The sequence below is a fragment of the Aegilops tauschii genome, chromosome 3, assembly GCF_002575655.3.
Source record: "Aegilops tauschii subsp. strangulata cultivar AL8/78 chromosome 3, Aet v6.0, whole genome shotgun sequence".
NCBI classification, from domain to species: domain Eukaryota; kingdom Viridiplantae; phylum Streptophyta; class Magnoliopsida; order Poales; family Poaceae; genus Aegilops; species Aegilops tauschii.
In genome coordinates, this window is record NC_053037.3 from 474,289,770 (window position 1) to 474,303,902 (window position 14,133).

At 47.0% G+C, this 14,133-nt stretch overlaps 1 protein-coding gene across 1 annotated transcript; it reads right to left on the reverse strand.

Moving 5' to 3' along the window:
- Positions 1–580: 580 nt before the first annotated feature.
- LOC109733475 (laccase-12) lies at positions 581–3,178 on the reverse strand. The gene is made up of 5 exons (XM_020292699.4): positions 2,913–3,178; positions 2,431–2,827; positions 2,210–2,338; positions 1,138–2,112; positions 581–1,063 (listed from the first exon to the last, which is right to left on the reverse strand). The coding sequence occupies exons 1-5, from the start codon at positions 2,994–2,996 to the stop codon at positions 933–935; spliced, it is 1,716 nt and encodes a 571-aa protein (XP_020148288.1). The 5' UTR covers positions 2,997–3,178; the 3' UTR covers positions 581–932.
- Positions 3,179–14,133: the final 10,955 nt, after the last annotated feature.

The window sequence follows — 14,133 nt, forward strand, 5'->3', positions numbered from 1 at the left end:
TCCAGGATGGAGACTATAGATGCTAGAATCTCAAGACAACGCCTCCAAGAAGGTGACTGGTTCCAGGTCGGGGTTTTACACCAAGCAAAACTCATTAGATATGTCACCCCAAGACAAAATCATAACGTGGCACAATGCCACCTAAAGACATACACCTCTGACAAACAGGTGAGTATCAAAAACTATGAAACAACACCTCCTTGGCCATTGCTTGAGCCACATAGGTTTTCACCCCGGAGAGAGAGCCCAAAGTATCTGTTGTGTTGCTTGGCCCTTCTTCGGAGTGGAATGTACCTACTTCCTCCGTTGTTGTTTATAGTTCTTCCTTGTATTTTGGATCAAGCTTTGACCATAGATTTAACTAGCAAAATATAAGTTATACACCACATAAATTATATCATTGGACTCGCAGTGCAATTTTTAATAGATAAAACTTATATTTTATTAATTAAATTTAAGGTCAAAATTCGACAAAAAATACGAGAGACTAATAAACCCGGACGGAAGAAGTATCGTACAATGGCCATGGAATTTGTGCAGTAGCTGTATCCTATGATGATTAATTAACATAATCTGTCGATCAGATAACCAATAACAATCTTGTTGCCATGAATCAAATGTTGGTACAAATTATTGGACAGAGGCACATGGGCATATGGCCCAGCTCCCGTACGTTACAAAAGATGGCGACTAATCAGCAGTCCGAAATGAAAGTCCTAAGCCTCTTGCTTGTGATCAAGAAACCTCACAACAGTTAATCAGACGAGGACTTGACATGAAAGTTGAAGAGAACACAGCTAAGAAAGCACTTGAATGGCACCAACCGCGCGCACGCGCGACACACAAACAAGCAGTTGTGCACGCACGCACGCAAGCAAGCAAGCAAAAGCGGACGGATGTCCTGTGGAAATTGGAGAAGACGCAATCTCTCCCTAACATTTGGGAAGATCGGACGGCGGAGGGAGCAGCTTCTGGTTGGGGAGGCTCCCGTCCTGCACCACCCACGCCATTTTCAGGCCCCAGCTGACGTGCACCTCCAGGTGGCAATGCATGAACCACACCCCTGCAGAACACACATCAATACTCAGAAACTCTGGTTCTTAAGCTGCTCAGCTCATGTGATGCATGGATTCCAACCTGGATTATCGGCACGGAAGCGGATGGCCACCCACCCAGCGGCGGGCACGCCGACGGTGTTCCGCTCAACGGGGTCGACGAGGTTGTACTTGGCCGGGTCCTTGGCGGGGTCGAAGTTGCCGAACCCCTGCCCGACCACGAAGAAGTTGAAGCCGTGCAGGTGGAACGGGTGGCTCTCGGCGCCGAGGATGCTGGTGCCCTGCATCACCAGCTCCACGGCGTCGCCGTACGACAGCACCACCAGCCTGGTCCCGTTGGACACGTTCGTGTTGTTCGGCGGCGTGCCCGTGTAGTTGAACGGCGACTGGGGCACGGCGGGGAAGTTGGACGAGTACACCCCGCTGGACATCCCCGTGTAGTGCGACTGCAGCAGCGCCGTCGTCGGGAGCACGAAGGAGACGTTGTTCACCGCCGCCGCGAACCGGCTGTCGTTCGTCGGGCCCTGGCACGTCCCGTTGACGGCGCAGGGGTGGGTGCCCAGCCCCACCGTGAAGAAGAACCGCCTGTCCACCTCCTGCGGCACCCCCGCCGGGTACTCCTCCGTGGCGAGGCTCCGGAGCTTGGCGGTGTAGTTGGACACGAAGCTCGTGTCGTTGATCTGCGGCAGGGTCGGCCTGAGCACCGGCAGGTTCTTGTTGAAGCCCGCGGAGGAGGGGGAGCCGGGGTCCTCGTACTCGAGGATGCCGGCGACGGTGGTGTTGTCGAAGGTCCCGGAGGCCGCCGTGGAGTAGGGCGCGGCCATCATGTAGTAGGTCGCCCCGGGGTAGGACGGCTTGGCCGTGAGGAGCACGTTGGTGGTTTGGCCCGGGGTGATGAGGAGGGTCTCGACGGTGATGGGCTTGATGTAGACGGCGTCGACGTCGACGATGGTGAGCGGGTGGCCGGCGACGGAGAAGAAGAGCTCGTCGTTGAGTGCGGCGTTGATGATGCGGAGCATGTACGTCTTCCCGGGCTTCACCTTGAGCTTGAACGTGTCTGCATGGCACGCACGCACGCATGCAGATGCAGTTAGCTTTGCTTGCTTGATCAGTAACACACGCGCATGTAGGTAGATGAAGCACACGACACAAACCTTTGGCAGAGCAGTTGTAGAGCGGCCCTGGGAGGCCATTGATGGTGAAGGCGTCGGAGACATTCGGGCCTCCTCCGGTCTGAAGTGCCTGGCTGATCACCGCCTCCGTGTCCGCCTTCCACCATTCGCCTGAGCACGTACGTAAACCAACAAACTTAAGCAATTCATGCATGCGCGCACACTTATCACCGGCCACCACCTTGTAGGACGAACACACGTACCGAACATGAGGGGCACCTCCTTGTAGGGGGCGGCGAAGGGGTAGGGGACGCCGAGCTTGGGGAGGATGACGATGGGGCCGTAGACGGTGGCGCGGAGCCAGGAGATGTGCGCGTGCCACCACAGCGTGCCGCGCTGCCCGGTGATGGTGAACTTGTACACGTAGCTCTGGCCCGGCTGGATCGGGCACTGGGTGATGTACGCCGGCCCGTCCGCCCACCCGCTGCGCAGCTGTCGGACGCCGTGCCAGTGGATGCTCATGTTGTACTGGGCCTTGTTGACGACCCGGACGACGACGAGGTCGCCCTCCCTCGCCGACACCGTGGGGCCGGGGAACTGCCCGTTCACAACCACGATGCTCTTGCTGCCGCACAGCCGCGTCACGTTCATGGTCGCCACCTGCATGCATTACCCATACCAAGCACAACGTCGTCAAGCATGCAACAACTGAAGAACGTTAACTGCAACAAACTGAACAACTTACATCGAACTGGTACTCCACCGTGGCGCTCTCCGCCACGCTGACGGACAGCACCACCACCATCGCGGCGACGAGGACGGCCGCCATTTCTCTACGCCTCAGCTAGCTAGCTCCCCTTCTTCCCTGAGCTCTGGACAGCCAAATCAATGGCGCTGCTGCATGTGTTTGAGATGCTAGGTGCTTGCCCTAGAGGTGCATATATAACCAGTGGCGAAGAGACCGGAGCAGCACGCAGGACACGAGATTAGTTGAAGCATTTTTGTCAAGACGTGGCACTTGAAGCGTTTACCCCAGTCTAGTTGGTGCAGGGTTGGTCGCTGATCGAGCAGGAGCACGAGGTCGCCGCAAGGCAGGCACTGCGGGCGGGACCCAGGCATGCGTTGTGTTGCTATAGCTTGGGAGTGCGGGTAAAGTCAACCGCGCGTCTGGTTACCCGTCACCCGTCACTCTGATCGGGCTCTTGACCGGACCATCGTCCTCTCTTGCCTTTCCAAGGCTTAATTAACACGAAGAATGTCCGGTCTTAATTATCAAGATTAGTAGTGTGGGAGTATACTAGTAGTAGGAGAAGCACAGAATGTGGACCATTAGTTTTCATACATCTTGACTTAATTGCTTGATGATTCCCTATCGCCAACAGTGCAACAAATTGATTTAGCCGTCTTTGCTTCAGGGAGAGAAAAGGCGCTGTGCGTAGCCATTTTACGCTATATGTACCCAGACACGTGTATGAAGTGCGGTTTACTCAAAGGAGAAAAGAAAAACCAAGGGAATATTTGCACGGACAGAGAAACTTCAGATGATTTGTGCGTGCCAGTGGCACATCAAATAAGCCTGGCACTTGAGGAATGGTGTGATATTTGAAGAGGGGAAGGAGTCCGTCCTTAATTCGGTTAATTTCTTGGAGAATTATTGGTCGTCGTACCCGGGCCGCCATAGCGTTTCGACGGTGCTTGCCAACGGTAAAGGCAAGGTTATTCTGCCAGAGTATCGGGTTGATCATTCCCCCATGATTATAATTAGGTTTTTTTAGAACTTTTCTAATTTTCTCCAAAACACTTTTGGTTTTGTCTCTGAAACACTTTTGATATTTCCGGAACATTTCCGGTGGAATTCCCACGTGCTCCTAATACCTACTTCAACAAACAGATGATCCTTAAACGTGTGACCCCACAAGTTTGGTAATGTGTAAACATGACGCAGAACGTCTTCCATTCAATAACCAATAGCGGGATATAGACACCCATATTGATTCCTACACATACACAAATATATTTATCGAGTGAACCTATTGTTTGCGTACACAATTCCGTTTTCTTTGCAATACATGCAGAAACCCGAGGCGAGACTTTTATCGGTACCTTGTGAAGCAACAATTTGATCACACTAAAAAGCTATCCTCGTTACCTGTTTTGTTCTATTTCTCGTTTCCATATTCAGAACTCCCGTGATCATATCACGCTGTGTCTGGCCAAACGATGATGGATACCGTATACCGAGAGGGCCCGGAGAGTATCTCTCCACCATCGGAGGAGCAAATCATGGTCTTGAACTGTCAAGTTCCTTTTTTTATAAAAGAGAGCATCTCTCCGATTTTCATTAAGAGAAACCACCATGTCTTACAAAGAAAAACAGGAAATAAAACTGCAGCATAAACCCCCCCACGCAGATTTGCTAACCTATTGAGGGGGGAGGAAAGCCATCCCTTTCCCCCCCATTTTTGTCCTCAAGGCAGCAATCCACAAGGGATCCAAGGCCTGCGCTCAGAACAAGTCCCAACCCCCGGCTAGAAAGCATGTCTTAAAATACAGGAAAACATTCAAAGGGGTATCGCATACAGGCCCCTCTAAACATTGCAGTCTACCATCCCTACATCTTTATTACTGTCTCAGGAGCAAAAGATCGAAGAGTAGAGTGAAACAAGAAGGCAAGTCGATGTAGCTTTTGTTGAAGCATCTGTTCTTCGCAGCACCAGAAGATGATTTTTCCCGAGAAGGTTGAAGCTGGTCACCCCAGGATTCTCCCAGTCTTCAGGCGCCATCCATGAGCTGCTTTGAACACTTCTCCAGCCACCTCGCCGACTTGTTTCACTCCAGCCTCCATCATCTTACTTCTTACGGGGTTTGTCTGCAAAACATTCCAATCATGCAAGTTTTTGAGAAGCAGGTTAACAGGTATACAGGGGTCATTCACCCTGTTATTATCAAATATAATACTATTTCTCAGCTTCCAAATGGTCCAGCAAATCGTTGAGATACCTATCATAACCAAACCCCTTTCATCTTTTCCAAAAGTCTTCACCCAGGTTCTCATTACCAGGTCCAGATCTTCTGGGATGCTTTTTAAATTGAAAGCACATTTCAAGATGTTCCATAATAACCTAGCAACAGAGTAAGAGAGGAAAAGGTGGTTTATATTTTCTTTATGTCCACAGAAAGGGCATTTGTCATCACCTTTCCAACCCCTGTGAAGCAAATTATCTTTTGTAAGTATACTGTTTCTAAGAGCCAACTACATAAAGACTTTGATTCTGGGTGGCATTTTAATTTTCCACATGTATAAGTGTGGGTATTTGATACCATTTTCAATTAGATGCATGTAGAAGGATTTTACAGTATAAATCCCTTTCTTAGTTTGTGTCCATTTCACCTCATCTTTGTCCTCATTCAAAATCACCGAGCTAAAAGCTTCCTTAATATGCTCCCAGAGCTCTCTTGAATCCCCTGTCAAAGCTCTTCTAAAATGCATGTTATCTATACCATTATCTAGGACCTCCTTAACTGTTTTCTTTTTATCAAAGCATATATCATATAACCTAGGGAAATTTCTGCTAAGTGGAGCAGATCCAATCCACCAGTCTTCCCAAAATCGTGTTTTGTCCCCTTTTCCCACTGTGAACTTACATAACGAGGTAAAATGGTCTCTATGTTTCAGAATGTCCCTCCAAAACTGAGAGTCTCCCTGTTTAACAGATACACTGCCCAGGTTTTTATTTCTTATATATTTTTTCAAAATAATATCCTGCCACAACCCCTTAGTTGTGTATAACTTCCACCACCATTTACAAAGTAGAGCTTTGTTCATATGGGTGAGGTTTTGGATCCCCAAACCCCCCATATCTTTCGGCCTGCACACCTCAGACCATTTAACTAAATGGTATCTTTTCTTTTGATCATTATCTTGCCATAAAAGCCTGCTCTAAAGAAATCCATACGTTTGTTTACCCCAATGGGTAGCCCATAGAAAGACATCATAAAATAAGGTATGCCTGTCAAAGAAGATTGAATCAGCGTAACCCTCCCTGCACTGGCAAGTAATTTGCCTTGCCAAGTTTCACATTTTCTCTCCATTTTACTCTCAGAAGGTTTCCATAGTTTATTGCCAATCTATTTTTATCAACTGGTAGTCCTAGATATTTCATAGGCAAGGCACCTATTGGACATAAAGATTTTTGCATATTCATCATTTTTATCAATGGCCTCCCCAAATAAAAATAGCTCACTCTTATGAAAGTTAATCTTCAGCCCAGACATTTGCTCAAAGAGGCACAAGATATATTTCAGATTATGAGCACTATCTAGATCATCTTGTAATAAGAAGATAGTATCATCTGCATATTGTAACATGTTAACCCCATTTGGAACATTTTCATTTAGTACCCCTTTAACCAGACCATTTTTTCTAGCATTGTCTAACATAATTGCTAGAGCATCAGCAGCCAGGTCAAAGTTGAGAGGTGACAAAGAATCCCCTTGCCTCAACCCTTTGTGAGTGAGGAAATATTTTCCTAGATTTTCATTAACTTTTACACAAACTCCCCCCCCCCCAATGGTTTCCATCACCCAGTCTACCCATTTATCAGGAAATCCTTTTAATCTAAGCATCTGAAAAAGGAAAGACCATTTAATTTTATCATATGCCTTTTCAAAATCAATTTTCAATAAAAGAGCGCTTTGTTTTTTCTTTTTAATGTTGTTTAAGGCTTCATGTAAAATCAGAACCCCTTCCATAATATACCTGCCTTTAACAAAAGTAGTCTGAACAGGAGATATAACATCAGCAACTACCAAATTTAGCCTGTTCATCAATACCTTTGTAATGATTTTAAAGCAGACATTCAGCAGGCAAATTGGCCTAAATTTTTGTATTTTATTAGCATCTTTTCCTTTAGGGACTAGAGTTATAATCCCATAGTTTAATCTACTAATATCAATTTTCCTACTGGCAAAGTCATCCAACAAGGCTTTGAGATCATGTTTCACCAGTTCCCAATAATGCTGATAAAATTCAGCTGTAAATCCATCTGGCCAGGTGATTTGTTGTGTGTCATTTTGAAGACAACCTTCTTAATTTCCTCTAAAGAGACTTCTTCAGTCAAAATATCTCTATACTCATCTTGTATCTTTTCTAGATTATCAATATTTAGAGAGACTGAAGAGTCATCAGGGGGACCAAACAAGTTTTTATAAAAGGCAGTGATGTAATCTATCAGTTTTTTTCACCCTCCACAACCCCCTCATCATGTTCCAGTCTGTTAATTATATTTCCTATAAGTCTCCCATTAGCTTTGGCATGGAAGAATTTGGTGTTGCTATCTCCTTCTAGAATTTCATCTATCTTAGCTCTCTGTCTCCATTTAGCCTCCTCCTGTTTAAGAAGTCTATCAAGTTGAGCTCTCAGCTCCATTTGTTCTTTTCTATCAGCAGCTGTAAGGCCATTCAATTCACAATGTTTATCAATAATATCCAATTTCATCAGAATATCTTTTTTTAATTATATGTACCAGGCATTCATATTCCTGTTCCATCCTTTGAGTTTAGGCCTAAGAATCCTAAATTTACCCAACAAGAGACCACCAGATTTCCCCCTAGCTGGAGTAAAATGCCAGTGAAAGTCCCTACCAACACAGATTTGCTGCAAATCATTCCTAGAGAATTGTTGCCTCATGGTCTCTTGCAGACCCAAAAAGTCCACCTTCATGTCCATAATCATTTCCCTGAGGAATCTTTTTTTGATATCTCCCCCAAATCCTCTCATATTCCAGAAGATGCCTCTCATCTTTTTTTCTTCTTTTTCTTAGCAGAAGATTCTAGGGCCTTAATAGCAGAGGCAGTTTTAACTCCAGAACCTCTGGTAGTTTTGCCTATTTTTTTCTCTTTCTTGGATAAGAAAAGCCCCCTCAGTAAATCTCAGTCCTCTTCCTCCTCTTTATCTCCCTCATTCTCACCCCGATCTAATAAATCTTCCAGGGTGTGTTCCCCAGTGTCAATGATATCAATCTCCTCAGGCAGAGAGGTTTGTTTTTTATTTTTGTTATAATCAGTTAACCACATATCAATTCTAGCCTGTTCAACAATTCTTATCAATTCTAAATTATGATTAATCATGTGAGGTTTGTTACCCAAGTTGACTCCCACTCATTCAGCAATTTTTTGAAGGAAACTATTGGATCTAGAAATAATTCTAGAAGATGTGGACTCACCATAATTATTCTTCTGTGCTGCTCTCTCCTTGGCTAGCTTAGTGATATTGCAATCTTCTTTGCCTTTCAATCTAGCGCATCTTCTTAGCTCTTCTTCCTCTTGGGATTCCAATTCCCCTTTCTCAGCTTTTTTAACTTTTGTCCCAAAGGAATCTGTCTCCTGGCTAGCAGTATAGTCCACTGGCTCCATATAACCCAAACCAACAGCTTGATCCATCAGCTCAAGGTCTGTCATGTCTTCCCCATCCACCTGCTTGTCTTCTGCTGCTGCTTCATCATCAATAGCTTCTTCCTCTTCTTCATTTTCAGTGTTTTTTTCACCTGACTGTGACCCCCTCACTTCTTCATTTACCTTCAGGTTAATTTGCAACAGTTCATGTTGTCTCTTGACCTCCTTTTCTAGTGTTTTCCTTATGATTTCCATTTTCTTCCTTTTCTTCTCTTCAAGCATAAGTTGTGCAGTCTACCTAGCAGCTAATTCCTCTGCTTTTTGTAATCTTATCCTCAGACTTTCTTCTTCACCCTGAGTACCTCTTATTGTCACTGTGTCCACTCTCTCCTTAGCTGCTTCACTGGTTTGGCTTATGTCACCAGCATTGAGGATCATTTGTTCATACTGCTTTAGCCTCAGGCTCCCCAGACTGACATTTGGTTTCCTAGTCTCAGATTGTTTGCTTTTCTTCTGCATGTCATTCTCTCTCTGTGTTTCAGGATTTTCCAGCAAGATAGTCAAAAAAATTCCTTTTATTCCCCTCAGCAAACTTTTACCATCCCTGTTCTGCAATAGAATCAAACTCAAAGCCTATGTCATACAGCAGCAGTTCTTTTGTAGTTATTTCAGTGCCAGCAGGGATCTTGTGCAGGTCTCTCACTCCCACCTTCACCCTAATTTCTTCCTTAGAATGGATATGTTCTACCACAGGGCCCAAAGCTGAGCCAATTTCACGCACACCCAGATAATGTCTCAAAGTATCAGGCACTCCCCACATTTTTATCCATACTGAATGAAGTTTCCCTTTTGCTTTATCATCTGGACTCCAAAAGTCCACCTCCATCATAGCCCATGTGCCAAGCAGAGTGAACTTACTAAAATAATTTAGCTCCATCAACTTGGCCTTATTGGGAAATCTCATAAGAAAGGTTTTAGGACTGAAATTTGGCTCTCCAGGTCCACCCCCAATCAAACATCTTGCTGAATCCATATGCCACAGTGGTTTCATTCAGTTGCCCATCATGCACATTAACCAAGGCCATAGAATTTATGTGTTCAGCAGCTACAATGACATTTGTGTTCTGAACCAGAAGACATCCCAACCCCCTAGCTCCATATCCAACATACTTAGCAACTGGTTTGGCTTGTTTTAACACAGTGCATTCCTCAGTATTGTGAGATGGCCTCTGACAAACCACACAGCACACCTTGTTTTTGCAGTCACTCTTCATATGTCACTGTTCTTTGCATTTGGCATAGAAAAGCTCTTTGGTATTTCCTGCTTCCTTCTTTTTTGCTGCCTCTTTGGGCCCTTCCACCTTTGCTCCCCCTTGTGTCTCTAAAGTCTCCTGTTTTGGCAGATTTGAAAGCAAGTACTGGTATTGCTGTGCCATTTGGTCTTGTGGTATGAAACCAAATTGCCCAAGCCCCATTCCAACTGGCACCATCTGTGGGAAATTGCTGTTGCTTATCATTGGGAAGCCCCCTGCCATCTGGATAGGCCCTCCCTACATCCCCATCTGCTGCATATTTGGATTACTAACCACAAACCCACTCCCAGATCCAGTCTCACCCATCCCAACTTGAGATCTCTCTTGCTGGTTCCCATTTCTGTCTGAAGCAAACCTGCCTAGCTTGCTCTCTCCATCTCTGCCATTTCCTGTCGAGGTCCCTTCCCCACCAGACCCACTGCCATTCGTCCCTATGAAGTTTCCCTCTCTGTTTCTCCAACCATAACCATCATGCTCTCTCTCATCCTGCCTATTAAATCCTCTCCCAAAATTCTCAGACCTGCCATAGAAATTACCTCTTCCTCCTGGATTGGCCCCTCTCCCTGGTCTTGGTCTCCAACTCTCCTGCCTGCCTACCATGGCTTCTTCTTCTTCCCAGAGATTTTCTCCCTCCTCAGCGTTCTCCCCCAAGCTTGTCGTCGCCGAGGTCTTGCTAGGGTTAGGAAGGTGGAGGAAATCAGGCTCTAGAATGGAGGGTGGGATTCCTCCTTTATATAGGTCCACACCCCCATCTCCTTCTTTTGGGCCATCCCCACGAACCACTTTCCTGGGCCTAGGGCCTGCGAGGCCCATCCGGCCAACCTCCCCCCTTTTTCCATGGTCCATCAAGTCCATCCCTCTTCTCTCTCCCCCTGTTTCATGCTCTCCCCTTTCTCTCTGTATTTCATCAATCACTTCTTCCAGCACATAATTTTCTGGGATTTTAGCCACCCCCATGTACTTGTCGACCTTTATGTCCTCACAGAGAATCATGTCTCTGTTATCAATTTTTTATCATTGGTGTTTACTTCCCCAATCTCAATATCAATATCAGATAGATAGTCAGGAAAGCTGGTTAGATCCCAGACTTTGGTGACCTTATTTTTAATTTTTTATCAAAGCCATATCCATTTTATCATTATGAAATCTACCCCAACTAGGCGAATCAATGTGAGTGAAATTATCCTGATATTCAGTCAGATTTTTAACCCTCTACCCTTTATCACTTTCTTCTTCATCCTTTAGTAATAGGCTCTGAACATAAGTGTTCATACTCTTCTTCATCCTACGATTAATTCGCCTAATTTGGCGCTGAGTATCAATTTTGCACGGACTACCCCCAGAATCATGAGTAGGTGTCATGTATTTTGAGCATGGGAGGACAAACAATACCTGAAACGGCGACATCCTCGTCAGAATCATTGCCTGAATCTTCACTAGCCAGCCACCAAAAACGGTTGCTGGCTAGTGAAGAATTCAGATGTCGATTCCGGCGAGGCGTGCAGAGCAGCGGGGCGTCAGAGTTGGAGGGGCTGGAGCGAGTCGAGCAGAGCGGCGCGGCGCCTCCACCACCACCTGCGGTGGCTGGTCCACCGGGTCTTCGTGGATCACGGTCGGAGCCATGGCCGACCCTGGAGCAGGGAGGGCCAGGACCCCCTCGCGGGATCGGAGCGCCGATTCCCTCATGGCCGGGGCGAGATTCGCGGTCTCGAAGGAGGTGAAGGCCACCCACTTCCACGGATCTCACCGGCGAGTCCGCCTGATCCATCGCCCACAGCAGCACCTGCAACGGATGCTTGCGCCCACTGCGTCCGAAGAGCGATCTCTCCTCCGCCGCCGTCAGATCCTCGAAAATCGCCTCCGCATCCGCATACATCTCGCGCTTGCTTGTGTACCACGATCCAATCTCTCTCAGACGGGCTCGCAGGCGCGCATCCCTACCCGTGAACCTCTGCATCTTCTCCTCGTCGATCACCACCATCTCCGCCGCGGTCTCATGCAGGCAGAGGAGTAGATGAGGTGTGTGGGGAAGGAAGTGGGAGGCGAGGGGGAATCGGAGCGAGCCCCTCCGAATTTAATCCCCCACCAGCCGCAATTCCTCTCCCACCGGCCGCATTACCTCCTTCGCCGGCTCCCAAGGCGCCACCCCCGTCGGTGATCTCCCCCTCGATATGCGCAACATGGCAAGGGAACGCGACCGAATCCCCAGGAGTCAGCACGATCCCTCCCCCAGAGCGTACATCAACCGTGTACCCCCGCTCATCGACGAGATGCACCGTCGCAGGGCGCGAGCGGAGCACCACCACGCCACGGTGATACTTGAGAGACTTTGCCGCCCCGAGATCGGCGGCGAACCATGCCGACCACCGCTGCGTGTCGGGTTCGCCAATCGCGTCGCCAGGGAGTTTTTCCATTTTAGTTGCCCAATGTAAAGTTCCTACATACACATTTCAATGTACCTGAAAGTTGTCGTTATGATCACCCTGTTACGGGTAAACGTTTGACGACCCCAAAGTAAATCATCCGGCATGAAGGTGCGCAACATTCTCGTGGTCTAGGGACGTGAGTATACGGTAACACATTCATGTTATACTTATAACATTGTGACGATGTGATCTCCAAGTATATCATTTAGTTGGGTCTGTCCAACACCATTGCTCCGCCAACAATGTGCCCTCATTGTTGTTGGCATCCTTGTTACTTAACAATGCTTTATGATCAGGAGAGCGGGGTCATCATGCAACACATGAGCTAGTTTTTGGAGGCGAGACTAGGGAACTACTTGGTGTTTATATTTCCACACATGCAGTTGAGTTTTTCTCTGGAACTCATGTTCAATAACCAATGCAATTATAGCAAAAAAAACACTGATTATGAACTTGGAAATAAATAATACTGATAAACATTTTTCTTATATAAATTGGACCACCCTGAACCAAATTCCTAGCTACGCCACTGGTTAGCGGTGTCATGTGGAAGCCATGAAGGAAGAAAGGGAGACTAGAGTTGACTGTCTGATTATACTCTGTTTTTTCTTTGGGTGTAGTGTTTGTGGAGCTCCCCTCGATGAAGGCGATGGTGCAGGACCCGCTCTTCATCGATGCCACTCCCCTGAAGCCGGCGCCACTTGGCGGCTTGTTCGGTTGCATGGGATTCGAGGGGGTTTGAAGGGGATTGAGAGGAATTAAATTCCGTACAAGTCAAAATCCTCTCTCTAGCATCTCCAAGACTTAATTAACATGCAGAATATGTTATTTTTGTTCTGCCATTGGAATATATGAGTAGTGTATACCGTGGAATGCAGAGGCGGGGGGTAATCCTCCTTTTCTATAAAAAAAGTATATGCCGCAGAATGGATAGTTGGTTTTCATATCTTGACTTATTGTTGGGTAATTCCTTATCGCGAATAGTGCACGCATGATCTATCCTTGTTTACTTCAGGGAGAGAAAAACGGTGTGCGTATCCGCTTTATGCTATATATGCGTTGAACCATGCATATGAAGTGCAATTTACTCAAAGAAAAACGCATGGAAATGTTTGCACGGACCGCACGAAGCTTAGGTGATTTATTAGTACCCAAAAACAAAAACGTTGCACAAAGCCATACAAGAATTCCATCACAACAAGGCAATGACCATTAAATTCAATTCAAGAGCTACCGATGTCACCACGAACAGCTTTTCGGCGGGAAGGAAGAGTTTTGCCGTAACTGCAACTTGAGGAGCACTTGGCCTACGTGCAGCGTTGAAACCGCAGCACCGGGGAGGGTTACTTAAGAAACACCACATTTCACTGTCCATGACCGCCGACGTTTTAACTTTCCTTAAACAGGTAGCGACGTTTCGTCCGCCGACCACATGTGTTGTTAAATGGACAACTGTATATGCGTAAAATATATGGAAGTCGTGTGACCAAACTGATCAGATATCTTCCGATGCTGTTGACGCGTTAAAATCAGAAGCTGTTGGGTCGTTTCACTTTGGAAGTAAAGGTCAGAGGGGAGCCCAAGTGGAGCGGCCGCGGATCACACAGCTACTAGCTAGCTAGCTTCCCTTTCCCTTGGCTCCCTCCTTCCTACCGTATCCAGTGCCCTCCTTGCATGCCAAGCGACTGGAACCGGCGACGACAGCGACGACGCCGGTAGATAGGATGGGGCTGGACCATGGACGGCCGGAGGAGGAAGGTGGTCGGAGCCTGTTGCTGATTGGCGGCACATTCGCATCCGGCCACCGGCTGTCTGGCCTGCCCTTTAATTTGGC

What these genes read in the sequence shown, in the direction of transcription:
- LOC109733475 (XM_020292699.4), bottom strand. Translation starts at nt 2,996, where the DNA reads ATGGCGGCCGTCCTCGTCGCCGCGATGGTGGTGGTGCTGTCCGTCAGC. An exon ending in CGGTGGAGTACCAGTTCGAT is followed by an intron (nt 2,828 to 2,912) that starts GTAAGTTGTTCA and finishes TAATGCATGCAG; the next exon opens with GTGGCGACCATGAACGTGAC. An exon ending in GGAGGTGCCCCTCATGTTCG is followed by an intron (nt 2,339 to 2,430) that starts GTACGTGTGTTC and finishes GTACGTGCTCAG; the next exon opens with GCGAATGGTGGAAGGCGGAC.